This window comes from Taudactylus pleione, unplaced genomic scaffold (genome assembly GCF_031769625.1).
Source record: "Taudactylus pleione unplaced genomic scaffold, aTauple2 ptg002645l, whole genome shotgun sequence".
Taxonomy (NCBI): Eukaryota; Metazoa; Chordata; class Amphibia; order Anura; family Myobatrachidae; genus Taudactylus; species Taudactylus pleione.
In genome coordinates this window covers 20,942-48,885 of record NW_028287022.1, presented here as the reverse complement: position 1 = coordinate 48,885, position 27,944 = coordinate 20,942, and the positions used below count along the sequence as shown (strand labels likewise).

Here is a 27,944-nt window from a genome sequence, read left to right as displayed (position 1 = left end):
TAACATTGCCATAAGTACTTAGTCTTTATTCTAGCACCATGCACCTGTCACATCCCGTGCAGTTCCTCTATCCTGCCTGGGTGTTGCTCTCTGCTCTGGTGCTTCTAGCACACAAATGGCCGTATCAGCTGAGTGTGCTAGAAGCACCAGAGCGGAGAGCGCCACCCCAAGCAGGAGAGAGGAACTACACGGGTTGTGACAGGTGCAGGGTGCTAGAATGAAGACTAAGTAATTTTTATAGCGGCTATCATCGCTGATGGCCCTCTACATCGGAGATCTCTGTGCTGCTACGTAATAATACAACTGAACCATGTCTGACTTGGCAATTTCAGGTCTGGCTGCTTATTACTTCTGTTACATTACTGTTCTGAGCTAGAGCAACATCTTTCATCCTTAACATGGCTCCATGTATGACGCAGTAACCTGTGTCTAACCTAAAGGGGGGTATCCACTAGACGATAAAGTTGAACGATTGAACGATAATGACAAAATCGTTCGATAATCGTTCAAACATCGTTTGAACATCGTTTGCAAATCGTGCATTAATTGTTTCTAACGATGTACGATGCGCGCTCCCGCTGGTCGTTTGATCGTCTCCTCCATCGACTGAACATGCAGGTCAATTTCACTTGATTGCTTACAAATCGTTTACACATCGTTTACACATCGTTTACACATCGTTCATGCTGAACGATCAAACGATGAACCACTGTCTGCCCACTATAGCTGAAAGCTCTCAATTACAGATTAAAACAACATAGTTTATTGTTAGATCTTTTGCAAATCGTTTGCAGATCTTTTGCAAATCGTTTGCAAATCTTTTGCAAATCCTTTGCAAATCTTTTGCAAATCCTTTGCAAATTGTTCAGAGTGGAAGATCATATTTCAAGGGAAACTTCAAGGGAAAATCGTTAAGAGGTTGGACAGGGATAAAATCGTCTAGTGGATGCCCCCCATAAATGTTTTCTCCCTAGGGGGTCTATGTACTAAGCCTTGGAGAGAGAGAAAGTACAACCATCCGCTCCTAACTGTCATTTTTCAAACACAGGCTGTAAAGTGACAGTCAGGAGCTGATTGGTTGGTACTTTATCTCTATTTAAGGTTTAGTACATAGACCCCCTAGGTCAGACCTGGGTGGCATATCTAATTGTGCCACATTAGTGGGAATGAGTAAGGAGACCCAACTACTTATTAGAATCCATGTGTTTAAAAAAAAAAAAAAAAAAAAAAAAAGCAATGTTCAGAATCATAATGCAACAATGCACTATGGACCTCATTGAGAGTCGGTCGTTGCGGCCGCACGGTCGTACGCCACCGATGTTCGCTATACTGCGCATGCGGAAAGTTCGCAATGCGCATGCGCAAATTAGCCGCTACGATCAGAAATTTCTCTCTCCTTGAACACAGCCAGGTCGGTAGTTTGAGTGACAGAATGAGGCGTTTGTGGTGGTAACAGGGGAAGGTGCTTGAAAACTGGGGGAGTGGAGATCCGAACGCTGGCGCGCCTCATTATGCGAACGGCGTTTTATGGGAGTGCATACGTTTTATGGGAGTGCATAATTAACAAAGTAGCGTCATGGCACATGTAACATGGGAGGTTTTTACACTGACATGATCGTAGAGGGGTATGGTCAACCTTAAGCTCTACGACCAGTGCCGATGGTTCCCGATGGTCTCGATTAATCCTTATATGCCCGGAGATGACGTGTAATGCGTACGAGAAGGGGGTGTATTTTTTTGTCTTCCGACCGCTTCCTCCCCTTGGTCGGCCAACTACCGATCCGAACTTAGGGACGTAACTTGCGAGGGAATCATTTGCATATCCGGCCCCTTTTTCCGTACGACCGTGCGGCCACTTCGACCGACTCTGAATGAGGTCCTATATTCCTACAAGGGTTACACACATGTCAGTGGACAAGGTGTATGTGATCCATCCTAGATGTTTTGGGGTGTATGATGATTCAAGTTTACACACAGGGCCTGATTCTGTAAGGATTGTAATTGCAAAGCTGCATGCAGGCTAGAGAGAGATGATGTGGGCACGCAGGCTAGAGAGAGATGATGTGGGCACGCAGGCTAGAGAGAGATGATGTGGGCACGCAGGCTAGAGAGAGATGATGTGGGCACGCAGGCTAGAGAGAGATGATGTGGGCACGCAGGCAGCTTTGCAATTGCGATCCTTGCAGATATGGTAATGTAGCATGAGGTATCACGCCCCCTGTGCATTACTTAACCGAGCTACGTTGTCCAATGCAGCATCAGTTAATCTGCGTACCATCGGCCACGGGGTCTCGCTGCCGCAGATTGCAGGAAGAGGCCAGAAAATCTCCGTCCCCCGGCAGAGATCCTGGCTTCTTCCCTCCCCCCGCAACGGCGGCGACATGTCTCGTTTAATGGAGGGCAGCGCCACCCCCTCCCCGCCTACAAACGGCAGCAGCCTGTCTATCACTGACAGTCTGCTGACAGTTTGCGTGCAGCCTCACAGACCAGCTCTGCACATGCGCGGAACGGGTCTGGCGCCCCCGAATCAGGCCCGCGTCTCTTTTGTATAGTTAGAAATTCTTATTGGTCCCAGACAGACTCCTTGGAAGTCCAGGAGGAATTAGATCAACTATGACACTTTTGTTGGCGTTATAGGGTCCTGGCGGCTCATCTATGGGGTAGGGTTTCTATCGCCAGAAATAGATCTGATGATACTAATATAATACCTGCGAGGCACAAGATTAATACAAGCGCTGCCTATTTTTATTTTACATTTATTTAAAAGGGCCAAGAAACAGCCAGAATGTAGCTAAACATTAATAACCCTGTTACAATACAGCAGCAGTTACGGCAAAATGTTTATTTGAGGTTCCCCCAGATCCCTTCCATGAATGTATTGTGTGTCGGTAGGGATTTACACTTCATGATATTTGGGTGGCTGGAGTTAGGGTTTAAGTTGCTTTTCTAACCTTCTGTGTGTACATGTGTGTTTTTTGGAAGAGACCAGACAACGAGGAGAAGATTGGAACAGGGGAACAAAAGATCAGCCCTCCTCGGACCTCGTCGGGCAAAAAACAGCTTCCTTCAATACCCAAGAATGCAGTCCCCATTACCAAGCCCATCTCGCCAGCCCCTTCTGCGCAGTCCACGAACGGGACCCACGCATCTTACGGCCCTTTCTACTTGGAGTATTCTCTCCTTGCGGAGTTGTAAGTTTCCCAAATTGGCGATTTTATGAATTTGCAGTGGTGTCATTTCCGCATGGAAAGTCTCATTATTTGTCTTTTATACATGGTGTGAGGAATGTTTCCTCCATTCTGGTAAATGACAAGTTTCCTAAGATTTGGTATTGCCTGACAATGACAACATGGACATAATAAAAATAATTCTAAATAAGAGTCAAATAAGAGACTGGCTATAATAATAATAATAATAATAATATAGCCAGTGCTTATGTGACTCTTATTTATTTATATATTTTTTTTATATAAATTGCACTGATAAAAGTTCCCTCTTGTGCCTAATGATTGGATGTCGTGTTTATGGCGCTCACTAGAGACTTGTCGCATAGGGTAATAACGCTTCTTGTATTGTGAATTCTCTTGCAGTACTCTGGTGGTAAAGCAGAAGTTGCCGGGGGTCTATGTACAGCCATCGTATCGCTCCGCTCTCAGTAAGACCGTCACAATCTCCGATATAAACTGTTATTACATGGTGCTGCTAGTACATGTCAGCTGTAACCCGCGGCAACCAGATATTTCCTCAGTTCTCCCATGACACAGATGATACACATTGCTGCTAGCTGGACACTTTATACATTGGTTATGCTGGGCATACACTGCCAGATAAAATGCCTGACAGACGTTCTATGTGGCAACCTGACACCCAGCAGATATCGCGGGCATACCCAGTGAGATATCTCAGTGTATTGGCCCCAATATCTGCGCTCCACCCCCGGGGAGGAGACATTTCCCTGAGAAGGAACGGGAAATGTCGGCCGCTGTAGGCATACACTGCCCGATGCGGGCGACATTTAACTTACAAAATATCGCATCGGACAGGTATGCTGGACGGTCCGGAATGCCTGACTGGTCGATCTTTAACCCTGGTTGCCCGCACACACAGTACAATTATCGAGACTATCTGCTGATATCGGGTAGATCGCCCCGATACTTGTATATGCCCTGCATTACTAGGATAGTCCGCTGCAGTAATAAGGCAGATTGCAGTACTGTCTACAAACGTCTAACGTTTCCTATAGTGGCCCCTTTAAGTCACTGGTCAATCTCTATGAGGAGGTGGTGAATAATTTGGGTTTATGGGGAACTAACGCTCAATCTAGGAAGGCCCAAGTGCAGGCACATTGGGTGCGTTTCTGGTAGTTGTGACCTTGGGGTTATTGTACCGCGGTCTTTGCGTCTACTCTGCTCTCACCATAACCGTCTCTTGTTTTCCAGTGTGGTTTGGAGTCATATTTATAAGACACGGCCTTTACCAGGACGGCGTATTTAAATTCACTGTGTACATCCCTGACAACTATCCCGATGGAGAGTGTCCGGTGAGTGGTCCGTATACCCATCGGGGGCTCACATAAGATTAATGTATTGAATAGTCTCAGTTTTAGACGGGGAGGCGTCCCATTCACTAGTTTGCAAAAAGCGAGCAGGCAGAGCGCGTGTAACAGCGGCTGGGCAGTACGATCATTGTATCAATGTACAGTATGACACTGTGGCATTTTAGATGTTTACAAATATGATTGCACAAATGTTCTTAGTATTATAGCTCAGATGATTAATCAAAAATGAGTCAGATTTCCCCCCCCCCCCCCCCCCCCCTGTAGAAACAGACCCTCCGTTCTAGGCTTCACAGAATTCACCAACTTCAAACTGGATTTAAATGTCCGGATTTTCCTGGTTTTCCGGAGCACAGCATTGTTCGGGTAGTGCCTTACTGTATAGTGTACATCAGGGAAGGTGTCATCAGATTTCCATGGATTAGATCTTTTCCCAACACAGAACTGGACAAATCCCAGAAATCCTTTCACCGGACAGAAACGGCTCTTTGGTGGTTTTTAGTATAGGCTGCCGGCCTTCTTCCTACGGGGGGGGGGGGGGGGGGGGTCAGAGGCCACGGCAGAAGGAGAGCATTGTGGATATAGAAAAACGGTCACTGCAAACCTCGGCCTTTCTACTTCAGGGTCCATAGGGGGTCCACAGGGTTGACCTTGGGGTATAGGTTGGGAACCAAATCCGGGCACCACGCAGTTAAAGCTTTTAGCTCCCAGGATGCACTGGGTCCACTCTCCCTATAACCCCACCCCCAAGCCAGAGGCACCTTAGTTTAAGTTGGTGCCCGGCCGGAGTCGGGTCACCGTTAGCGCAGGGGGAGCTGATTAGCAGCCCCTAAGCTTATTTTATTTTTTTAGGGACAAAGTTTTTTCATGGACTTTGGACTCTTCAGAGCGGCAGCGTCGGACTGTCCATAGGACGTCTAAGCTGCCGCTCCGTCACCCCGCTGGCGCTGAGACGCCAGTACAGATCTGGGGATCTCAGCGGGACCCCAGAGTCTGTACTAGCCGGACTCTGTGGGCGCCCAGGACTGCTGCCGGATCCACGGGGAGCAGGTAAGGTCGCGGATCACCGCTTGCGGTGATCCGCGCATTTCAAATGCAGTCCTGTGCCTCCGGTCTCAGGGGACAGACCGGAGGCGCCGGCAGTGGCGGCGGGCCCCCCATACCCCGTGTGTCCACTAGACCACCAGGGACTTAACGATCGGTGCAGGGAGCCGGCGTCCCGGGGGTTAATAGCCGGCCAGGGGAGGCAGCCTTCCCTGTTACAGCGGCTCCTCCCCTCAGCGCGCCTTTCAGTATCCATAGTCTGGCGTCGCTGAGCTGCTTCCTCCGCGGGCCACGCTTCCTCTGAGGTCTCCAGCGGCCATTTTATCTCTGTGGTGCAGCAGAAATCTCTCAGGATGGCAGTGAGTCCAGTCCCCCTGCGTACCTCACCATCAGGTCAGTGTACACAGCGCTGTAGCCTTCCCAGACACTGAATCTGGGCAGTTGAATGCAGTGTAATAGTGCAGTATATTATATGACATGTTTATGTATATATGTATATATCTGCATTGTATGTGACTTATGCTAGTGCTGACTGTACTTTATTCTCTCACCTGTCAGTGTATATCTATCCCTTTTCTTTATCTGCCCTAATACAGCTGTACTTAGGGTGGTTCTGAGACCTCACATTTATATACTTGTTAATATTTGTGTGGTTTGTCACATACTGTTGCGTGCTGCACGTTGCCATATTTTAGATGGAACTGTGTGTTGCATACGCTGAAAATGGGTCCCTGCAGCTAATTTTTGGCATCAGTCAGGACCAGTATAGCGCTGCTTAATATTTCCGCCAAGATTGGTCAGATATGTCTGACCAGGAGATAGAGCGTTATACTGCACCCATTTTTACTATCCTGCAAGTCATGTGCTGCAGGTGTTAGTGCGGAGGATTTGACTCATAAAGGGTTCTGTATGTGGCGTCATCTGGTGCCGGCCTCTTTCACGACCCCCTTGGGCGGTTTGTTTTCTCGGGATCCTCTCAATTGCGGATCGCCGGGCGGGCCCCATTGTTGTACCTCACTTGGGGTTACTTCACCATACTGCCCTTTTCATCTCAGGGTATCTCGCAGCTTCTTGCACTCTTCCCCTGTGACACAGACTACCGCTCCCTGCAGGGGTTTTTCGCAGTATATGAATTCCCCCTGGTGCCACAATAGTCTGTCATTCCCCTTGCAGGGATTACCACAACAGCCACCCTGGGTGGATGTCGTTTTCTACGAAACGCTAATTGGCGTGGTTGACGCCCTGTGGTTACTTCCCAGTTGGCTCTGCCGTGAACTGGGTACTGTTCGGGGCTCTTTCCCTCTTACACGGGGGGAAGCCTATTTCAGGTATTATTATCCCTGCTTTAGGGCTGGTAGCAGGTCCATTCTGGTTAGAGTGAATGTTGACCTGCACCTGTATCATACACCCTCAGTATTGCGTGCCTTCGGGTTACCTGTTGCTGACTAGCGGGTGGATCGCATAGCGGGACTCTGGCTGTTGCCAGATAGGAGGTGTTACAACAGTGTTTGGCCTCCTGTCCCAAATTCCCTGAGGGTCATCACGAGCCCCTCCTGGGGGGGATGGGCGTGTTACTCGTCTGATTACAGACGTTACTACGCCTCCCATTCCTGCGTGGTCGGATTCTTCGGATCCGTAGGTGGTAACTCTGCCTGAAATCAGTATACTTGCTTTCAGGAGTTGTTACCCATCCTACCATGGCTATAGCATGGTTGGTTAATACTATTGCATATTGGGTTGATGCATTTGTAACGTTTTTTTCCCCTCCAACACGTCGGGGGTTGAAATGTATTTGGTCGCTCACGTAATATATGCTGTTGTCATAGGTGGAAATGCCTATATTGGATACCAGTCTCCTAACTTTCAGAGTTCCGGCTGCGACTGTATCCTCCGTAATACCCTATGGCTGCGCTCTGGGAATGCAGAGGTGCAGATACCATCTTTAGGGTTGATATTGTTTGGTCCTGACCTTGACAAGATTGTAGTAACATTGGCAGTATTACTAACGACAAGTTTACCGCTTTCAGCTATGCCCACTACAAGGCCTCAGACTAAGTCTGTTAAGTCTTTTTTGTCCTCTGGGTCAGCCTAAAGGTCTGTTTCTTCGTAGACTGTCGGCCTTTACAAGGGCCGACATATCCAGTACCGAGCAGGCCTGGACTGCCAGCCGATCCTGCTTCTGAACCTACGGATATCTCTTCAGTCTGACGGGACAGGCCTACAACTGGGAGATACCGATTTTCTCAGTTCGCCCGGTATTAGTGTCAAGTTCCCGCGGCTACGTGGGTAGGAGGGTACGCCCTCTTTACAAGGGCCTTACAGATCCAGAAAGCTATGCAGTTGTTGCGGTAAGCGGAGCTAATTAGGCCATCCCCACTTTCTCAGCGAGGGACTGGTTGTTCTGTTTTCTTTCTGGTGCGGTGGCTGAATGGTCCTCTTTGGCCTATTCTCTGTCTCAATTCCCTGAACCAGTTCCTAAAGCTACCTGGGCTCAGGAGGAAATCCCTATGCTCCATCATACGATGTTTGGAACCTGGGGACTTTAGGGTATCACTGGATATACAGGACGCGTGCCTACGGGTACTTACAGAGACCTTTCCTCAGCATGGGCTGAGGTTTGCTGTATCACAGCAACACTTACAATTTTTCGGGCTCTGCCTGTTGGGACTGTCCTCAGCCCCACAGGGGTTTACCAGCGTTTTGGATTTTCTGACAGTTCTTCTGTTCAGTATATCCCAATGCTCCTGTACCTGGACGGCCTCCTGCTCTTAGCGGGATCACCGGGGTACTTTACGGCCAGGTCAGGATGACTGTGGCTTCTTCAGGGTGCAGACGTTTAATCAACGGGGAAAAAGTCCTCCCTGCATCCCTCTCTGGGTATTCTTCATCTAGGATCCCTGCTGGATTCTCAGAATCTGAGAATTCTTCTGGCGTAAGACGGAATCTCCTCTCTTCCATTAGGAGTACATGGTTGTCTGCGCAGTCGACAGATGTCTTTACACTCTGGGATGCATGGTGGAATGGGCTCAGTTCCATTCCAGGCCTTTCGATAATTGGCTCATCTCCAGATGGAATGAGTTTTTTCTGTCGGATAACTGTTCAAACGATGATGCTCTCTCCGGAGGCAAGTCGGTCCCTGTCCGGGTGGCTATGGCCATCTCGTCCAGGGTTTTCTTTGCTAGGGACAGTGTCTGGATCGAATCCAGTTCAGTGCAGTTGGACGTCTGTCGATTCCACCCTGTCAATTAACTTACTCTGGCATAACTCTTGTTTCCCGGTGAACCTGAAAAGGTTCAGTCCGACAGGGTCAGGACAGTGGCTTCCTTTTTAGCAACACTGTTCGTTGGGTGGCAATGACAGGTATGTCACATATTCGGACATAGTCCGAGGGTCTCCTCCCGACCATCTCGGCAGCGTTCATTTCAGGAGCTCTCCATTGGGAAGCGGGAGTCCTCAGCCGTCACGACGTGCATCCCGGGGACTAGTCTCTTCCCCAAGAGAGGTTTCATCTCCTGGTGAGCAGGGGGGGCCCCCCTGAGGTGACCCTCATGGCCTTCTGACTTTATCACACTATGGTGTTACAGTTCAGCTCTGGGGATTCTGAAGCAAACTTCAGCGACTCTTTGTCGGTGAAGTGGTCCTTCCACTTTGTGTACCTGTGTTCTCCGGTCTCCCTTCTTCCTCGAGGTCTTTTTTTAAAGTGTTTTCAATCGAGACGGAGATGCTTTCCTGCTGGTGGCTCCTGATTGCCCCAGATGTCAGGGGTACTTGGATCTTCGGAGTCTCTACATCGATACTCCATCCCTGATGCTTCACTGCCCGGACCTGTTGTCTCAGGGTCCTTGGTTTTGCCTGGGACCTGGGTCGTTTGTCTTTGACTGTGTCCTTACAGTGGTCTTACGGCTTCCCTGGCTTTGTCATCGTTGGAATGATTAGAGCACATGGATCAGCTTTTGCTGGGACCTACCACAAACTGTGGCAGCCATAAATCTTATGGTATTGTACCTGTCGATACAATCCTCCGGTGTCCAGGATTTCCAGATATTCTGGCATTCCTTCCGGCTGGCTTGGGTTTCACACTTGGCCTGGTCTTCCTGACAGTGCGGATCTCTACACTGTCAGTATGGTTAAGATATGGAATTGCTTCACTCTGGTATCCAGTTCATCCTTTGGAGTGTTTTCTTGATTATGCCTCCATTTGTCCTCCCTAGGGACTCCTTGGGAGTAAGTAGTGGTTCTTCGTTACCTCCGGGGACAGTCAATGGAACCGCTGGTTGTGATAGCCATTACATGGTCTATTGCTTAGGCTCTCTCTTTCTCTCAGGGTGTTTATATCAACCAGGAGAGTGTCTGAATTGGGAGCGTTCTCATGTGGCTCCCTCTTCTGGAGGGCATCATGTCAGGGTGGGAGTTGCTCTCGCCCTGTGTTTCTTCTTAGTGGTTTTCAGGTTCCATATTATTCTGGAACTTATGGTACGGCCATTCTGTCCCCAGTCCTCTCGGCTGGTGTGGCCTCATTGACTGTGGTCTGGCCTCTTTGGATTTATGTGATCCGTTCAGGTTCCTTACGGAAATCGGACTCCTTATTGGTGGTCTGAGATTTCTGGTTTTCACAGGAAAGGATGGCCGGCCTATAACCAAATGTTGGCTTGGATGGCCTCGTAGGTCTTCCTCAGGGGCCTACACATGGGTAGGCCTTCCTGTTGTTGATGCTTGTTTTTTCTCGGGCCATGTGACCCTCGTGTGCGGCTCGCTGTGGCGCCTCGGCTGTTTTGCCTTACTAGGTGGCTACGTGGTCTTCTGTCCACACCTTTTTAAGGTTCTAGGCATTGGTTTCCTTTGCCTCTCAGGATGCTTCCTTTTTGGCAACGGATTCTCCTCTCAGCACAGGAGCGTCCCCACCCTTGGTTGAACTGCTTTGGGACATCCCCAAGGTCAACCCTGTGGACCCCCTATGGACCCTGAAGTAGAAAACAAGAGATATGGTAAGAACTTACCTTTGTTATCTCTGTTTCTACGAAGTCCATAGGGTCCACAGGGCGCCCGCCCTGACGCACCTGGCTTCATATGGGCTGTGTGGCTGGTCACCGGTTTTCCGTCTCCCATTTCGGTGAGTATGGTTATTGAGTGTTCCAGTTTTCTCTCTCTTTTTCTCTCCTCCTCCGGCCTTTGGCTACTTACAAACTGAGGTGCCTCTGGCTTGGGGGTGGGGTTATAGGGAGAGTGGACCCAGTGCATCCTGGGAGCTAAAAGCTTTAACTGCGTGGTGCCCGGATTTGGTTCCCAACCTATACCCCAAGGTCAACCCTGTGGACCCTATGGACTTCGTAGAAACAGAGATAACAAAGGTAAGTTCTTACCATATCTCTTGTTTTCCCATCCTTTCTCCTAGTAACTTAGGGACAGGTGTACTAAGTTCCGGAGAGTGATAAGCCACCAGCCACTCGGCTCCTAACTGTCATGTCACAGGCTGTGTTTGAAAAATGAGTTAGGAGCTGATTGATTGGTACTTTATCACTCTCCATTTCATCACTTCCCAGAGCTTAGTACATCTTCCCCATAGAAACCTAGAATTTGACAGCAGATGAGAACCATTGAGCTCATCTAGTATGGCCTTTTAGGGTTAGGTGGGTTAAGGGTTTGGTTAGGGTTAGGGTCAGGGGTTAAGGTAGGTGGTTTGGATGGTAGGGTAATAGTTAGTAGTGTAGGGTTTATTTTCCATTTTAGGTCTTGAGCCTAAAATGGAAAAATAATAATGGATCTGCGCTTTATCACAGGTGTCCATTACTAATCCTTTTTATTACGCTGTCTGTGGTACGTCCCATTATAAGTTTATGAGCGAGACCTGATCTAGAGCTCGGCCCTTCTGTGTCCAGACCAAGGCTCTGCGCCATCTCACAGTGCCCTATAAGTAGATCCTGTCCATCCAGTCTTCTCTTTTAAATCATTTTGTCCTACAAAACAAAGTACGCCACAGTCCTCCCCACTGCTGCATGGTAACATGCCACCTGCCTGGGACATGTGTGTACTACGCCCAGAACGTCACAATGCGCTGGGACAACTGTGTCCCCTGGGTCTATTCCATTTCGTAGGTTCCTGTCCATGTGTATTACCTTCTGTAGCTTAGCAGGGTTTAGCTCTTCTTCACTCCTGAGAGCTGGGAAATTATATAATTGTCTATATTTTGGCAAATTTTATCGATCTATGAAATATATCGGGTGTTCTGTGTTTGTTCCAGAATCAGACTAAGGTCGAGCCCCAAAGAGCAATAATTTACCTCGTGATCTTCCATTGGATGCAGTGTTTTTTTTTTTTTTTTTTTTTTGTGTTCAGCAATCTACATTAGTGTTATTTTTAAACTATTCACTACTCTGTTGGTAGAGGAGGAAAAACCATGGCCTGGAGAACATCTAGATCAGTGGTTCTCAAACTCTGTCCTCAGGATCCCACACAGGTCACATATCCCCGGTCACCCAGCAGGAACGCAGGGTGTATTCCTTACTCACTGACCTATTTCCCAGGTCACCCAGCAGGAGCACAGATGTAGTAATTACTCACTGACACATTTCCCAGGTCACCCAGCAGGTGCATAGATGTAGTAATTACTCACTGACACATTGCCCAGGTCACCTGGCAGGTGCATAGATGTAATCATTACTCACTGACACATTTCCCAGGTCACCCAGCAGGTGCATAGATGTAGTCATTACTCACTGACACATTTCTACTTCAGGGTCCATAGGGGGTCCACAGGGTTGACCTTGGGGTATAGCTGGATCTGGATCCACGGGCACCACGCAGTTAAAGCTTTGCTGCTCCCAGGATGCACTTGGGTCCGTCCTCCTCTATACCCCGCCCCGGCCACAGGCACCTCAGTTTTAGTTGGTGCCCGGCCGGAGTCGGGTCACCCTGTCGCAGTGGGGCTGCAGGAGCAGCCCCTAAGCTTTATTTTAAAAGAGAAATTTTTTATTTTTTTCTTCTTTTTTTTTTACACTTTTAGAGCGGCAGCATCAGACTGTCCTTTAGGACGTCCACGCTGCCGCTCCTTCTCCCCGCTGGCGCCGCGACGCCAGTACAGCTCTGGGGATCGCGGCGGGACCCCAGAGCCTGTACTAGCCGGGCTCTGGGGACTCCCTTGACTGCTGCCGGACGCGACGGGGATCAGGTAAGCCGCGGGTCGCCGCGTGCGGCGGCCCGCGGATACTTTAATGCAGTCAGGAGCCTCCGGTCTCTGGGGACAGACCGGAGGCGCTAGCGGCGGCGGCGGGCTCCCCCTCATTTGAGGAATACCCCGCGTGTCCGCTAGACCACCAGGGTATCAGGCTGGTAGCGGGACCGGCAACCCGGGGGTTAATTGCTAGCCAGGGGAGGCAGCCTTCCCTGTCTAGCGGCTCCTCCCCTCAGCTCAGCGCGCCTTTCAACTAGGAGTCTGGCGTCGCTGAGCTGCTCTTATCTCTCGGCCACTCCTCCTCTGAGGTCTCCGGCGGCCATCTTTACTGGCACATCGCAGACTCCCAGGCGGTATCAAGTGGACCGGTCCCCCTGTGTACCTTTCCCCTGCTAAAGGACAGTGTACACAGCGCTATAGCCCTCCCAGACACTGAATCTGGGCGGTTGATTGTAGCGGAAGGTGCAGTGAGTATAACTTTTCTGCATTGTATGTGACTATTGCTAGTGCTGCCTGTCTGTGACTTATTCTCCTTACTGTCAGCTTATAACTATCCCTTTCCTTCTCCTACGGCCCGGCAGGTGTGTGGGGGAAGGGCGTTTTTCTGAGACCCTCACATATATAAAACACGTATTTGTGGGGTCAGTCACATACTGTTGTGTGCTACACAGTACCATATCTGGGCTGTTGTTTCGCATACTGGTGAGTGCGCGGGTGTTAAAACCATAATTCCTCTGGTGATACCTATTTCTTGTGTATTTACGGTATCATGTCGGATGAGGAGACTGAGCGCTCTGTGGCTCCTGTGTTATTTTCCTGCAGACGCTGTGCTGCTGGAGTTGATGGGGAGGACTTATCTCAGGATGGTCTGTGCGGGCGGTGCCAGCTGGTACCGGGCCCCTCCAACCCCCCTGTATCACAGGACCCTCCTTGGGCGATGTTTTCACAGGTGCTGGCGTCTATTGCGGACCGGTTATCGGTCCCATCAGCGGTCCCTTCTAGGGCGTTACCGCAGCCCACCATCCCCCATTCCCCGAGGGTTCCACAAATGTTGCGGTCTTCCCCCGGGGCCCAGACTGTGGGTCCTTACTCGGGACTGCCTGTGTATGTGCAGTCTTCCCCAGGGACGTGTCAGTCTGTAGTGCCTTTGCAGAGTGTTGCTCCGACGGCTCCTCCGCCTTGGGTGGATGTTCTATCCAGCTCCGTACAGAGTCTGGCGGCTTCATCCTCGGCGTTTCAGTCTATGTTGCAAGGTGATGTGCCACCAAGGGTGTCTAAACGTCCGGTTGTGAGTTCACTAGCTGCGCAGTTGTCGGACTCGGAAGTGTCCTCAGATGATGGAGAAATCCATGAGGACTCTGACTCTGATGTCATGGGGCAGGAGGTGGAAGCTAAGTCCTCCATTAATGTTCCAGCCTTAGTTAGGGCGGTGCGGGCTATCCTACATGTTGAGGATGATGCGCCGGCTCCTAGGTCGAAGTTTCCTAATTTTAAAAAGGCCAAGGTGACCTCAACTGTGTTCCCCCTGTCTGATCAATTATCGGATCATATGGCGGCGGCCTGGCAATTACCTAGTAAGAGGTTCCATCCACAGAAAAGGTTGGCGGCGAACTATCCTTTTCCTGAAGCTCATTGCAGGAAATGGGAAACTCCGCCGGCGGTGGATTCCCACGTTACCCGCTTGATCAAAAGCGCGACGTTGCCATTGCCGTCTATCTCCTCTTTGAAGGATCCCACGGACAGGAAGGTGGAGACTTGTTTAAAGTCCATTTATTCTCTTTCCGGGGCGGTGGCTCGCCCGTCCATGGCTATCTCCTGGGTGGCTAAAGCCATTGAGGCATGGGCCAATGCCTTGGAGGATACCTTTCCTGATGAGGCTCCGGATATCCAGAGAGCGTTAGTGGGACAGATGCGGGATGCAGCTTCCTATATTGGGGAAGCGTCTTTGGATGCCAGCCTGCTCACTTCTAGGGTGTCGGCTGCAGCGGTATCTGCTCGGCGCTCCCTGTGGCTGAGGTCCTGGAGGGCTGATGCAGATTCAAAAAAGGGTCTGGAGGCTTTGCCTTTTAATGGTGATTTACTATTTGGTCCGGATTTGGACAGAATAGTGGATACTTTGGCTAAGTCCAAGTCGGCTTTTCTCCCTTCGGCCTCTGCGCCGGCTAAGGTGAGGAGCTCTGCCTTTCGGTCCTTTCGGGTTCAGGGTAAGGCCAAGGGCCAGTCCTTCCCGAGACATTCGGCGACCAAGGCCGCACCCAAGCCCAAGAAGCAGGCATGGAGTGCTCGGCGCCCTTCTTCCAAGCAGGAGGATAAGCCTGCTGCCTGATGGGACGGGCCTCTCTCTGGGGGACCCCAGAGTGGGAGGCCGACTTCTCCAATTCGCCCAGTGTTGGCACAATACCACCACGGATGCCTGGGTTCGAGAAGTAGTCTCTCAGGGGTACGCCCTGTCTTTTCGGTTCAGGCCGCCCCACCAGTTTTTCTGTACGAGTCCTTCTCTGGACAAGACCAAAGCTGGTCAGATTCAGGTAGCTATAGAATCCTTGCTACAAGCAGGGGTCATTGTTCCCGTTCCGCAGTCTCAGCGCGGGACGGGGTACTATTCTACTCTGTTTCTGGTACAGAAACCCAATGGTTCTCATCGCCCTATCCTGAATTTGAAGTCTCTGAACAGATACCTCAGAGTTCCCAGGTTCAGGATGGAAACGTTACGTTCCATCATTCTGGCGATGGAACCCGGGGATTATATGGTCTCCCTCGATATCCAGGACGCATATCTCCATGTGCCCGTAGCACCGGCACATCAGCGGTATCTGAGGTTTGCTATCCTGAAACATCACTACCAATTTCGGGCGTTGCCTTTTGGCCTTTCCACGGCTCCGAGGGTGTTCACCAAGGTGATGGCGGTTATGGCTGCCCACCTTCGGGGTCAGGGTCTACGTCTGTTGCCGTACCTGGACGATCTTCTGCTGCTGGCGAGCTCCCCGGAGGTGCTTCTTCGACATCTCCACCTGACCATTGCTTGTCTTCAAGCACACGGGTGGTTGATAAACTGGAAGAAGTCCTCCCTGATTCCATCACAGCGGATGGTTCATTTGGGAGCCCTGCTGGATTCTCGTCAGCAGCGGATTTTCCTGACTCCAGAGAAGGTCTCCTCCCTGCAGCTGCGGATACACAGTTGCCTGAGCAGTTGCCGCCTGTCGGTCCATTCAGCTATGAGAGTTCTGGGGTCCATGGTGTCGACATTCGACATGGTGGAATTTGCCCAGTTCCATTCCCGGCCCCTGCAGGGGCTGATTCTATCGGAATGGAACGGGTTACCTCACCGGATCCGCTCTCAGATGCTGGTGTTGTCCGCGGAGGTTCGGCAGTCTTTGGCTTGGTGGCTTCAGACGGTGCATCTGGTCGAGGGGCGCCCCTTTTGGATCCCGGACTGGGTCCTGCTCACGACGGATGCCAGTCTTCGGGGTTGGGGGGCAGTGACCGGCTCATTATCGCTTCAAGGTCGTTGGTCCGCGGAAGAAGCACTTCTCCCCATCAACATCCTGGAACTGCGGGCTGTGTACAGGGCCCTGCAGTCGTCCGGCCCCGCTCTTCACGGAAGGGCGGTTCAGGTGCAGTCCGACAACGCCACCACGGTGGCGTACATCAACCACCAAGGGGGAACTCGCAGTCGGGCAGCAATGTCGGAGGTGTCTCGCATTCTTGCTTGGGCGGAGTGTCATGTTCCAGCGATCTCGGCAGTCTTCATTCCCGGAGTCCTCAATTGGGAGGCGGACTTCCTCAGCCGTCACGATGTGCATCCCGGGGAATGGTCGCTTCACCCAGAGGTGTTTCAGCTACTCGTGGACAGGTGGGGGCTGCCGGAGCTGGACTTGATGGCCTCCCGTCACAATCACAAGTTGCCCGTTTACGGGTCAAGGACAAGAGACGCAGGCGCCTGTCTGGTAGACGCTCTGTCGGTGAAATGGACGTTTCACCTGGCGTATCTGTTTCCTCCGATATCCTTACTTCCTCGGGTTCTGCGGAAATTCAAGCAGGACGGCGGCACGCTCGTGCTGGTGGCTCCGGCGTGGCCCAGACGTCCTTGGTACTCCGATCTGAGGTGCCTCTCCATCGACGCTCCGTACCTTCTTCCTCAGCGTCGGGACCTGTTGTCTCAGGGGCCCTGCCTTTACCCGGATCTGGGTCGGCTGTCTTTGACGGCGTGGCTCTTGAGACAGCCGTCTTGAGGTCTAGGGGTTTCTCCAGTTCAGTGATTGGTACCATGCTTAGGGCACGCAAGCCTGCCTCCGCGCGGATTTACCACAGGGTGTGGCGCACTTATTTTCAATGGTGTGAATCCAGAAACTATGATCCGCAGGTGTTCCGGGTTTCCAGAATCTTGGAATTTCTTCAATCGGGTTTGGACCTCGGCTTACGCCTGGCCTCTCTGAAGGTTCATGTGTCTGCTTTGTCCGTGTGGTTTCAGCGACGGATTGCTACACTGCCAGACGTTCACACCTTTTTCCAAGGTGTTCTCAGGATCCAGCCTCCCTTCGTGCCTCCGGTGGCTCCGTGGGACTTGACGGTGGTACTGAGGGTCTTGCAGGGTCCTCCTTTTGAGCCGCTTGAGTCGGTGGAGCTCAAGTGGCTGACGTTTAAGACCATTTTTCTCCTGGCAATTGCTTCGGCCAGGAGGGTTTCAGAATTGGGGGCGCTTTCCTGTCGCCCTCCTTTTCTGATTTTTCACCAGGACAGGGCAGTGCTCCGCACGCGTCCTGAGTTTTTGCCCAAAGTGGTTTCAAAGTTCCACATTAATCAGGAACTTGTTGTGCCAGCTTTTCAGTCACCTGATCTTTCGGCTGGTGAGGCTTCCTTGGATGTGGTCCGGGCACTTAGAATCTATGTGGACCGGACTGCTTCGGTTAGGAAGTCGGATTCTTTGTTTGTCCTCTTTGGTTTTCACAAGAGGGGTTGGCCTGCCAACAAGCAAACGATAGCCCGTTGGCTTCGTTCAGTTATTTGTGAGGCTTATGCGCAGGAGGGTTTACCTGTGCCAGCCTCTGTTAAGGCTCATTCCACTCGTTCTGTGGGTCCCTCTTGGGCTGCTAGACGTGGCGCCTCCGCTGTTCAGCTGTGTAAGGCGGCTACTTGGTCTTCAATTCAGACGTTTTTGAGGTTTTATGCGTTTGACACCTTCGCCTCTCAGGATGCATCCTTTGGGCGCCGGGTACTCCTTTCAGCACAGGAGCGTCCCCGCCCTTAGTTGAACTGCTTTGGGACATCCCCAAGGTCAACCCTGTGGACCCCCTATGGACCCTGAAGTAGAAAACAAGAGATATGGTAAGAACTTACCTTTGTTATCTCTGTTTCTACGAAGTCCATAGGGTCCACAGGGCGCCCGCCCTGACGCACCTGGCTTCAAATGGGCTGTGTGGCTGGTCACCGGTTTTCCGTCTCCCATTTCTGTGAGTATGGTTTCTTGTGTGTTCCAGTCTTCCTTCTCTCTGTTTAGTCTCCTCCTCCGGCCTTAGCTGCTTACCAACTGAGGTGCCTGTGGCCGGGGCGGGGTATAGAGGAGGACGGACCCAAGTGCATCCTGGGAGCAGCAAAGCTTTAACTGCGTGGTGCCCGTGGATCCAGATCCAGCTATACCCCAAGGTCAACCCTGTGGACCCTATGGACTTCGTAGAAACAGAGATAACAAAGGTAAGTTCTTACCATATCTCTTGTTTTCCCAGGTCACCCAGCAGGTGCATAGATGTAATCATTACTCACTGACACATTGCCCAGGTCACCCAGCAGGTGCATAGATGTAATCATTACTCACTGACACATTTCCCAGGTCACCCAGCAGGAGCACAGGTGTACTCATTACTCACTGACACATTGCCCAGGTCACCCAGCATGTGCATAGATGTAATCATTACTCACTGACACATTTCCCGGGTCACCCAGCAGATGCACAGGTGTACTCATTACTCACTGACACATTTCCCAGGTCACCCAGCAGGTGCACAGGTGTAATCATTACTCACTGACACATTGCCCAGGTCACCCAGCATGTGCATAGATGTAATCATTACTCACTGACACATTGCCCAGGTCACCTGGCAGGAGCACAGGTGTAGTCATTACTCACTGACACATTGCCCAGGTCACCCAGCACGTGAATAGGTGTAGTAATTACTCAGACACATTTTAAAAGATCCACTGGTAGAGCTAATTATTTCACTTGTGATTCTGTGAGGAGACCAGGAAAACATGCACTGTTTGGGGGCTCTGAGGACAGAGTTTGAGAACCTGTGATATAGAGGATCAGTGAGTCTTTGTACAGACTGAGCACTAATGGGGTGTATGTCTGTAAAGTGAGCTGTCTGTGGGGAGAATACACGACTCTATCCTGCTGTTCTTATAGTCACGGTGATCTATTATCCCTCTTTATTTTGATGAGTGGTTACCTTATGGCCGCTAATGGCCCTCTATACGGTTATCCAATATTTGCCACTTTTTGGGGGCACATGGTGATTTCAGCACACTAAATGCGGCTGACACCAGGTAGAATTACTGCGCGACCCCGGGGGATAAGCGTTTTATAATTGAATAGCGCAACTAGTGTGATCGCGCATGCATAAATGACCGCGCGGTAAGTGTGCTAAGCTGAACCATGGTGTAGTTGTCCCTTAGTAAGAGGACGCTGCAGCGGAGGCTTCTGTTGGTGTAACCCGTATTTGTTCTTTATCTCAGCGCCTTGTGTTTGACATCCCCGTCTTCCACCCTCTTGTCGATCCGGTATCTGGGGAGCTGGATGTGAGAAGAGCGTTTGCAAAGTGGAGGTGAGTTCTGCCCAGTAACTGTACCTGTAGACCCCCAGGAAGGGGCCCATTATCCCACTGTGACCATCTCCTACGTCCGTGGTGTTGTTGCTATCCCCTCTATTGATACACATCTGTCTTCCTTCCGCCTTCAGGAGAAACCACAACCACATATGGCAGGTGCTGATGTACGCACGGAGGATCTTTTACAAAATAGACACCGTCAGCCCATTAAACCCAGAAGCTGCAGTACTGTGAGTGTGTGTATTGGGGGGGGGGAGGTAATTGAGAACCGCACAGTATTTATGTACTAATACAAAGTTTTCACCTTCATGTCGAGGCAGCTTCATTATTTCATGAAATTACCAGTTCCTGCTTCCATATTTCTGTAAAAGTCTGTTCCATACCTCGAGTCACTGACTTAGATTAATAAACTGATTATTTGTAAACAACAGGTTTTACTAATGACACTTAAGAGCAAAAAATGTTTCCATTGTAGATGGCACATGACTGAGACAGATCAGCATGACAGCTCCCAACCAGCAAAGTATATACCATATAGACCCAATATGATAGTAAAATAACTTTCATGTGTAATAAACGAAAAAAAAATTGGTGTTTGGTTCCACTGAAAGTAGTTAAATTACTTGATTTAAAACTAATAAAATAAAATATATATATATATAATTTTTATTAGTGACATTTTGAAGCATTGAATTGATGCCAACATTAAACCTTGCTTACGGTTGCTTGCTTACATTGAAAATTGTTGTCCAGTTTTTGTGCACAGTCCTTTGGTCTGGGCAAAGGACTGCCTGCTTGGCTTTCGGTTTCTGACATATCGTCTGTGTTTTTTCAGATACGAAAAGGATGTTCAATTGTTTAAGAGCAAAGTGGTAGACAGTGTTAAGCTATGCAACAGCCACTTATTCAATCAGCCGAAAATCGAGGATCCCTATGCAATTATGTAAGTGACATGACCGGTAAACTATTATGCTGGTGATGCCAAACCAGACTGTAATCCTAGAGGAAGCTCTTTGATTGAAAATCACTTGTGATATTTTAAATGATCTTTAACTAGAGTACAGAGAGTTTTTAGCCGGTTTTGGACATTAATGTACATTGAGGGCTGTGAAATATAATGTTAAATAAGAACCTGAAAAAAACCTGTTAATACTTAATGAAATATTTCCCACATACTGTCAGTTCTCGTCCTACATTGCCTGTATTTCACCAATCTGCATGTAGTGAAAATCCAGATTTAGGTTTAATTGGTTTGCAGGCTCCTCTCTATATAGAGATTTGCACGATCTGAGCCAAATGCTGTTTATGGAAACTCTGCGATTACAGCGAGATCGTTGCTAGATTTAAAGTGGAAATTAGTTTAAAGGCAACTCCAACCTGGTTTTGCCTTTTAAATTGGTTCCTAGATTTAAAGCGGCAATTGGCTCACCAAATTTGCAGGCTATTACATTTGGCCCTTTTTGTTTGATCAGTTAACAGAGGCAGGAAGAGTGATGTCACCAGCATTGACCTGTGATGTCACAGCCATCATTGACATGCTATGCTTTAGTAATTCAGCTTTTTGCCCTGGAATATCCACTTTGTACTGTAAACACGCTGTTTCTTTTATCTGCCCCTCAGATTTTCACCCTGGAATCCAGCATTACACGACGAAGTCAGAGAGAGAATGTTGGCCCCAAAAGTACGCACCTAATATAACCTTAATCTGGTCTGTTGGAATCCGTACATGTCTCCTCCTCACTATGGATTATGGGAACTATCCCATCTAGGTTCTGGGATTAGATGGAAGCGATAGCGCAAGTGCCTGCGATTTTGTTACAAATGTTTGTGTGTCTTTGAAACTGCAGCGTTTATTTACGGAGGCAAATATGGGGGAAAGGATGGGGCATTCCCAATCTTATTTTACTATTTTTATTTAGGAGTGAGCAGCGCTAGGCGTCCTGTAGGACATCCGCCACTGCCGCTTCACTGACCCCCTGCGGCCGCTGAACTGGCGAGTGGGTCGGTGATCACAGCACACTCCGGGGACCCAATCCTTCCCTATATTTGCCCCCTCTGAGTCGCTTTGTGTGGCTCTATGCCGGGTGAGGGAGGATGCCCAGTGAAGGAGGTGGAGTGGCGCTTACCATATACTATATGCATGCGCCACTATCCTTCCCCCGTGTGTCAAAACACTGTGTGTGACCAGGCCTGCTCCACTGTACGTAATAACAGATTACACGCTTTTACGTTTCTGAAGCAGAACCCTGTGGCTTTATATACATTAGTACAGTGGCCCTATATATTTATCATATCACAAGCTGCTAATTAGCTTCTATAACCATTGGTAAAAAGAACGTAACAAAGTATTGGCTGGGGAGAAGCAGCGCTAATGACTTTGCAACCTCTGTCTGCATTTTTACTCCCCTTGATAAGGGCTGAGAATTCCAATAGATGTGACTCTCTGTTCCCAGCTTCCAGAGTCGGGACACTTAGAATTTTGTACCTTTTGTAAATTAATTCTGTTTGTGCGAATTTGCTAATTATCCACCAATCGCATGCATAGGTACACATTACCCATACATGCGGGGGGTGCACCTTTAGTCAACTTTATCTTCCTATCTGATTTGTTTGTTTCCCTTGAATATGTTAAAAGCTTGTGCCTTTCATTGGATACAAATATCTATACACCGTTCTGTCATCAAAAGTAAATGCTCTGATAGAGTTGCCTGATGGACATCACCACTGTGTTAATTTGAGCGGTTATTATAATCTGCCCCTCTGTACGTTTGTTTATGGAGCTAATTTGCGGCTTGGTTAATAAGGTCTATATCTTGCACTTAAAGGATTACTGATAACTAAGTTTAATTGTAGCAGAGAGTTCTAGGCTTGCTCATGAGCTAACATTTTATTAAGTCCGATTGCCAGTTTTCTGATCCAGTATTAACACTTTTGGTTCTAGAATGCTCTTGGTTTTTGCATGGAAGCGGGGCAAGTGCCCCGGGCTTATCGTGCTCCATGAAAGCAGGTTGCTAATGTATATTTCTTAAGCCGCTGGGCTTTGCTTTACAGGTGTTTAGCTGCATTTCTCTGTTTTTCCACCTAGAAGAAATCTGAAGAGCAGTATAAATCTCTCCATGTGTCTGGCTTATCCTGGGTGAAACCCGGATCCGTTCTGCCGTTTAGCAAAGAGGAGAACGCTCTGCAGACCTAGCGCCAGCCGCCCAAATCCCAGGAACTGGCCGACCCCAGGTGGACTGTAAGAATCCTTTTAATTATGGCATGGACCGTGTGGAAGAAGATGGGAGAGGACCGTAATCGCGCTCTCTGGCAAGATCAGGCCTTTTAATTTAATTTTATCAATCTCCAACGTGCATTAGGATTTTTAACTCCGTCTGGAACCTCAATGTTTCGTTTGTTTTTAGTGTTTTTTTTTCTTGCTTTATTTTTAATCTCCCCCCTTTCGGGGTAACGGAGCATTTGGGAGAAGCTGAATATTTGCTGAGGAGTGGTCTTCTGTCTGGGACCCCAGGAATTGCATGCACGCTTCAGCTTTTCTTCAGAGCTTTTGGCAATGGGGCGCGGAGAACCCCCCGATAGAATGTACTGGTTGGGGTTTTTGGGTTGCTGGATTGGACTATGGCTCTTGGTGGATGGAAGATTAATAAGGGGTTGTAACTAGATTTGATGAACACTACACTACATTTAACTGCGATCTGTAGTATAATGGTTTTAAAATGCCTTTTTTTTTTTTTTTTTGTCGTGTAAATACAGTTTAGAATATTAAAATTGTAAATATTGTGTTTGATAAATCCACATCTAGCACTTTTGAGGGGGTGATTGGAAGTTTGCGGTTTGGAAACCTTTTAATTGTATCCGTGTCCCACACACCGGAGGCAGCCATTTTTGTTGGTTGAACCAACGGCCGCCTGCCTATTCGTTGGTATCTAAAGAATGGATCGGCTGCATTCTCATTGGTTTAGCCCACATCATTATGAACGCCTCCGCCGTGTGTGGGCCTCCGGTACGGATTACATGGAGTGGGGAACACTGCAGCGCTGACTACGCACGGCACCTGTAGTGATGTCACATGAACACGCCTGAGGCCTGGTGAGTGTCTGTCACCTGCAGAAACGGGGAACTTTGTTTGCTTAAAAATCACTTGTGTTCAAATTGTGTTTAATTTCAGTTCATTCAATAAACGGATACATTCTATGCCATTACTGCTTGGTTACAAAGGCCTTCGGTATAGAGACTTGTGTGTTTTGCAAGTGACCTAGAGAGGGGAATTACTGGTCCAATAAGGTTTTAACTGGTCTAGATCTCCAGGGTACACTTCAGTGCAGCACACGGTTTATAACCTGGGTACTGTCCCGTTGGTGCATTCACCTACATAATGTGGGTATACGCGCTGATCTCCTGTCCGCTAGTAAACTGTAACCACCATCAGCAGACTGTAAAAGTGCTTCATTTCCCCTGCCATAAACAAACTGCGCATGCGGAATGCTCCTGTCTGGCCGTACTGTAGGGTTATACGGCTGTAATATGTAGCCGCTGTAGTTCCGGCCTGACTGTAGCCCAATTGTGTAGCTTCAGTGTAGGCCAGCATGGTGTTGCTTAACCAAACTCCTTGGCCTGGGTGCTGCTTGTTGTGCATTCGTTAACACCCCCCCCACCCCCCACCACCCCCATATTCAGATGAGTAACTTATAGTGTTATTGCCCTGATCAGGTATCAGGATGCAATCGTATCCACAGCATGGCTGAACGCCAACTTAGACTGCTCTCCCTGATTATACAAATACTTGCTGAAAAGCACAGGAGGAACTAAAAGAAACCAGTTTGTAATTTTCAGACAAACCTTTCTTAAATGTTTCCTTCCCACGCTTGACCTGTTCAATGGGGTAATGTAAGTAAAACGACGGCTCTGAGATCAGTCTTGCCCTTCCATAAATACAATACACAGAAATCGGGAGCATTCCGAACTCCAGCAATCTTTTATAAGCAGAAGCCTTTTTTCTGGTTTGGTTTTAGATTTATATTGCCCCCTGCTTTCCCTCCTTTAGTGTGTGGATAATTGCATAAGCAGTAACTATGCATACTTTTTATATGGAGTCTAGATCGTGGTTGGGAAACTGGTGGATTCCCAGCTGCGGTGGAGTGACCACCCCTCAGCTGGAGATAGGACAATTGCCTAAGCCCAGACTAGACTCCGCTATTTGCACCAAGTGATTTTTAACTTCACATCTGCGCTAATGGGCCACACAGGGCTGATGGCGGACTGAAGCGGCCAACAGGTATGTTTTTGTAATATAAATGTGACCCTTTAACTGCAGAAATCACGTGGAGGCAACTGGAATTCATCTGAAGATCTTTAGGGCCTTATGTAATAGTCTACGAGAATCTGGCAGGGGCGTTTCTGCCTTTTTAAATTATTCCCACTTTTAAAAATAGGGATAGACTCTCCGGAATCGCGCCTGTGTTGACATGTCGCAGGCTTTTACATAAGGCCCTTAGGGGTCTATTTACTAAGCAGTGTTAGAAGACAGAGTGATAAGGTGCCAGCCAATCAGCTCCCAACTGTCCTCTTACAGGCTGTGTTTGAAAAATGACAGTTGGGAGCTGATTGGCTGGCACCTTATCACTTTTCACTGTCTCCTAACACTGCTTAGTAAATAGGCCCCTTAGTGTTCAAAGAAAAGTACAGTATTAGACTGTAAGACTATATAAGGATCCCAGACTACCCTCTTACAGGGGATTTTTGTGCTCTATGAAGTGTCCGAGGCTGAGTGGTGACTGCAGTTTGGGTCGGACACACCTGACGTGACTATAGGATGTCGTATCGGTGCTAGAGCTGGATTAAGTGAGGGGAGAATGTACCACTGAACATAAACTGCTGTTTACAAATAGTGTACACTAAAATCTATTTCTTCAACGCATTGAGAAGCGGAAGCCATTGCATCTAACAATAAATTTGTATACTGTTTTCATCAGCTCTTATTGGTAAATATTCTGTCATTTTGACCAATTCTGTTTGTGTCTTTATGTAACAATGTGTAAATGCTTTAGAGCAGAGATATCCAAACTCTGTCCTTAAGGCACCCTAACGGTCCAGGTTTTAAGGATATCCCTGGTTGAGCACAGATGGCTAAATCAAATTGATTGAGGTACTAATTAAGTCACCTGTGCCCAAACATGGTTATCCTTTTAAATCTGGACCGTTAGGCTGCCTTGAGGACCGAGTTTTAGAACTTCTGATTTTGAGGGAAGGGGAGAAATTGTGTTGGTGGGTGACTGGATATATTAAACAGAAAGCGGCTGGGTCATCTTTAGTGATTCTCAAATGCCATTCAGAAAACGTCTGCATGGAATTGCTACAAAGTAGTATTTGGGAGCTGAAAAAGTAATGGACTAGTTCTGTGATGCACTTAGGGGGGGTGATACTGAGTCAGACACACTCCTAATCCGTGGCAATTGCCTGTGTCTCTAAAATGTGGTGCATGCGCTGTATGATCAGGTAGGTGTGTGCGCGCGCGCTGCACATCTTGTGTGAACTGACACGGACATGACATGGGTGTTTCTGGGCAGCGAGTGTCAAGATGCACGGAGGGGCTGATTGTGATGGGATTGTCATGGGCAGGGTCGGACTGGGGTACAGGGAAATCCCCAGTGGGCCTCGCACCCTTTTCTAGGTTACTCGCTGGAGCAGGACTAAGGATGAACATGGGTGGTTGGTATGTTTCCATGGAAACTACACCAAGATTTGCCCTCCTATCAATCAAAATTAGTGGTTAGGTTAACAGATCCATTTTTTTTTTTTTTTTTAAATATTATTTTCATTTTATAGTATATTGTAGTTGGAAAAGTAACCAACACTTATGTGATCTCAGTGGTAAGAACTTAGATAATAGGAACTTTTTTTATTTTTGTGTCCAATGGCTGTATTTGGCCTTTTACTAGAGCTAATGCGGGGGGGGGGACTGGGGTCCGGGGGTCCCTATCACATGCAGTGCGTATTAATGTGGCGTATATAGTCAGGATCACCATCCTGGGCTTTACTATACATGTTACATTACACTCTTATACTAGGACTGCAGTGCATTGCTGTATATACTAATGCATATTTATAAAGGAGCCCAGACCATGCATGGTGGTAGCCATGTCCTCTGCTGGTTATATCCTCTCTAGTGGTTAGCCAAGCCTTTGTGGAGGCTGCTCACACCCCTTAAGCATGGGACCCTACCACTGCATTCCCCTGGATGGTCCTTCGTGCCCCCGGGGCTTCACTGGTTGTGGGCGTGTATCTTCTGCTAGGTACACACTAAGCGATGTGTACTCAGCGTGATCTCGTTTGCGTTGGGACCCGACATCGGCAAGTGCATATGCCTGACGTGACAGCGGGAGCCATGCTGCATTTGGCAGGCACTGGCGATTGTGAATGATATGATGTTGTCTGACCTGACGATGTATCGTCTAGTGTGCGCCTGGCTTAGAGTTCTGCATGATTGAGTCGTGTGCACGGAGAAGGGAAACTGGTGTCTGACATCTCTTGTACCCAGCCTGGGGCCGATCAGAACGATGAGGGCATTGCTGTAACCAGTCGGACTGAGGCATGAAGAGACCACTAGGGGAATGCTGTGGTAGGGACCTGTGCTTGGGGGGGTGTGGCCAGTCCCAACAGAGACTTATCCAGCCATTAAAGACCATGTAACTGACCCTCTAATAGAGTAACAATGTATAATTAAAGTGCACAGTCTGGTACCTGACATTAGAGAGAGGTGAGGCTTTCAGGCAGTGGGGCCCACCGGGGATTTCCCCTGTACCGCTGTGAGCCAGTCCACAACAGCCAATTGGACGTGCTTATTTTTCTGAAAAGATCTGTAGATTGGTTGCTATGGGATACAGGAGTTTGGCTGTGTTTCCTATGCAGCACTTCTCATCATTGTCCCAATATTTGGAGTTCTTTTATTGTAGTAGTCTCTAAAGCAGGGATGGGCAAAAAGCGTCCCGCCATGTAGAACTGTGTATCCCAGCATGCCCCATCACAGTTTGCTATTTGGTCATGCTGAAACTGTTGCAGGGCATGCTGGGATGAGTATTTCAACAGCAGCTGGAGGGCTGCTTATTGTCCACCCCTGCTCTAAAGCCTCATTGGAAATATGGCACTGATATTGGGGTGTATTCACCAGAAGCTCATTTGCCTCTGACCTAATGGCTATTCTTTTAGTGTTCATCCTGAGTATAGACGTCCCCCGTCCTCTCTACAAACCTGTAAGATTCTGGGTAATGGTCCAGTTTATATTCCAACCACAGGATAAGTGGCACTTATTCACCCAGGATTCTCCTCCTAAATGGCTGGGGTCCCACGCATCAGACCC

General features: G+C 48.8%; 1 protein-coding gene across 5 annotated transcripts in view; it reads left to right on the top strand.

Annotated features, from left to right (window-relative positions):
• AKTIP (AKT interacting protein) overlaps window positions 1-25,112 on the top strand; it is a 35,181-nt gene extending 10,069 nt beyond the window's left edge. For 4 of the 5 annotated variants that reach the window (XM_088466198.1, XM_088466199.1, XM_088466201.1 and 1 more), the window contains exons 3-10: window positions 2,983-3,191; window positions 3,591-3,655; window positions 4,440-4,540; window positions 19,497-19,585; window positions 19,720-19,818; window positions 20,424-20,531; window positions 21,209-21,269; window positions 22,674-25,112. In XM_088466198.1, coding sequence (XP_088322324.1) covers window positions 2,983-3,191; window positions 3,591-3,655; window positions 4,440-4,540; window positions 19,497-19,585; window positions 19,720-19,818; window positions 20,424-20,531; window positions 21,209-21,269; window positions 22,674-22,781 — 840 coding nt within the window. In that variant the 3' untranslated portion in view covers window positions 22,782-25,112. The remainder of the gene's footprint in view (window positions 1-2,982; window positions 3,192-3,590; window positions 3,656-4,439; window positions 4,541-19,496; window positions 19,586-19,719; window positions 19,819-20,423; window positions 20,532-21,208; window positions 21,270-22,673) is intronic. The other variant, XM_088466202.1, reaches the window with a different exon arrangement.
• Window positions 25,113-27,944: the final 2,832 nt, after the last annotated feature.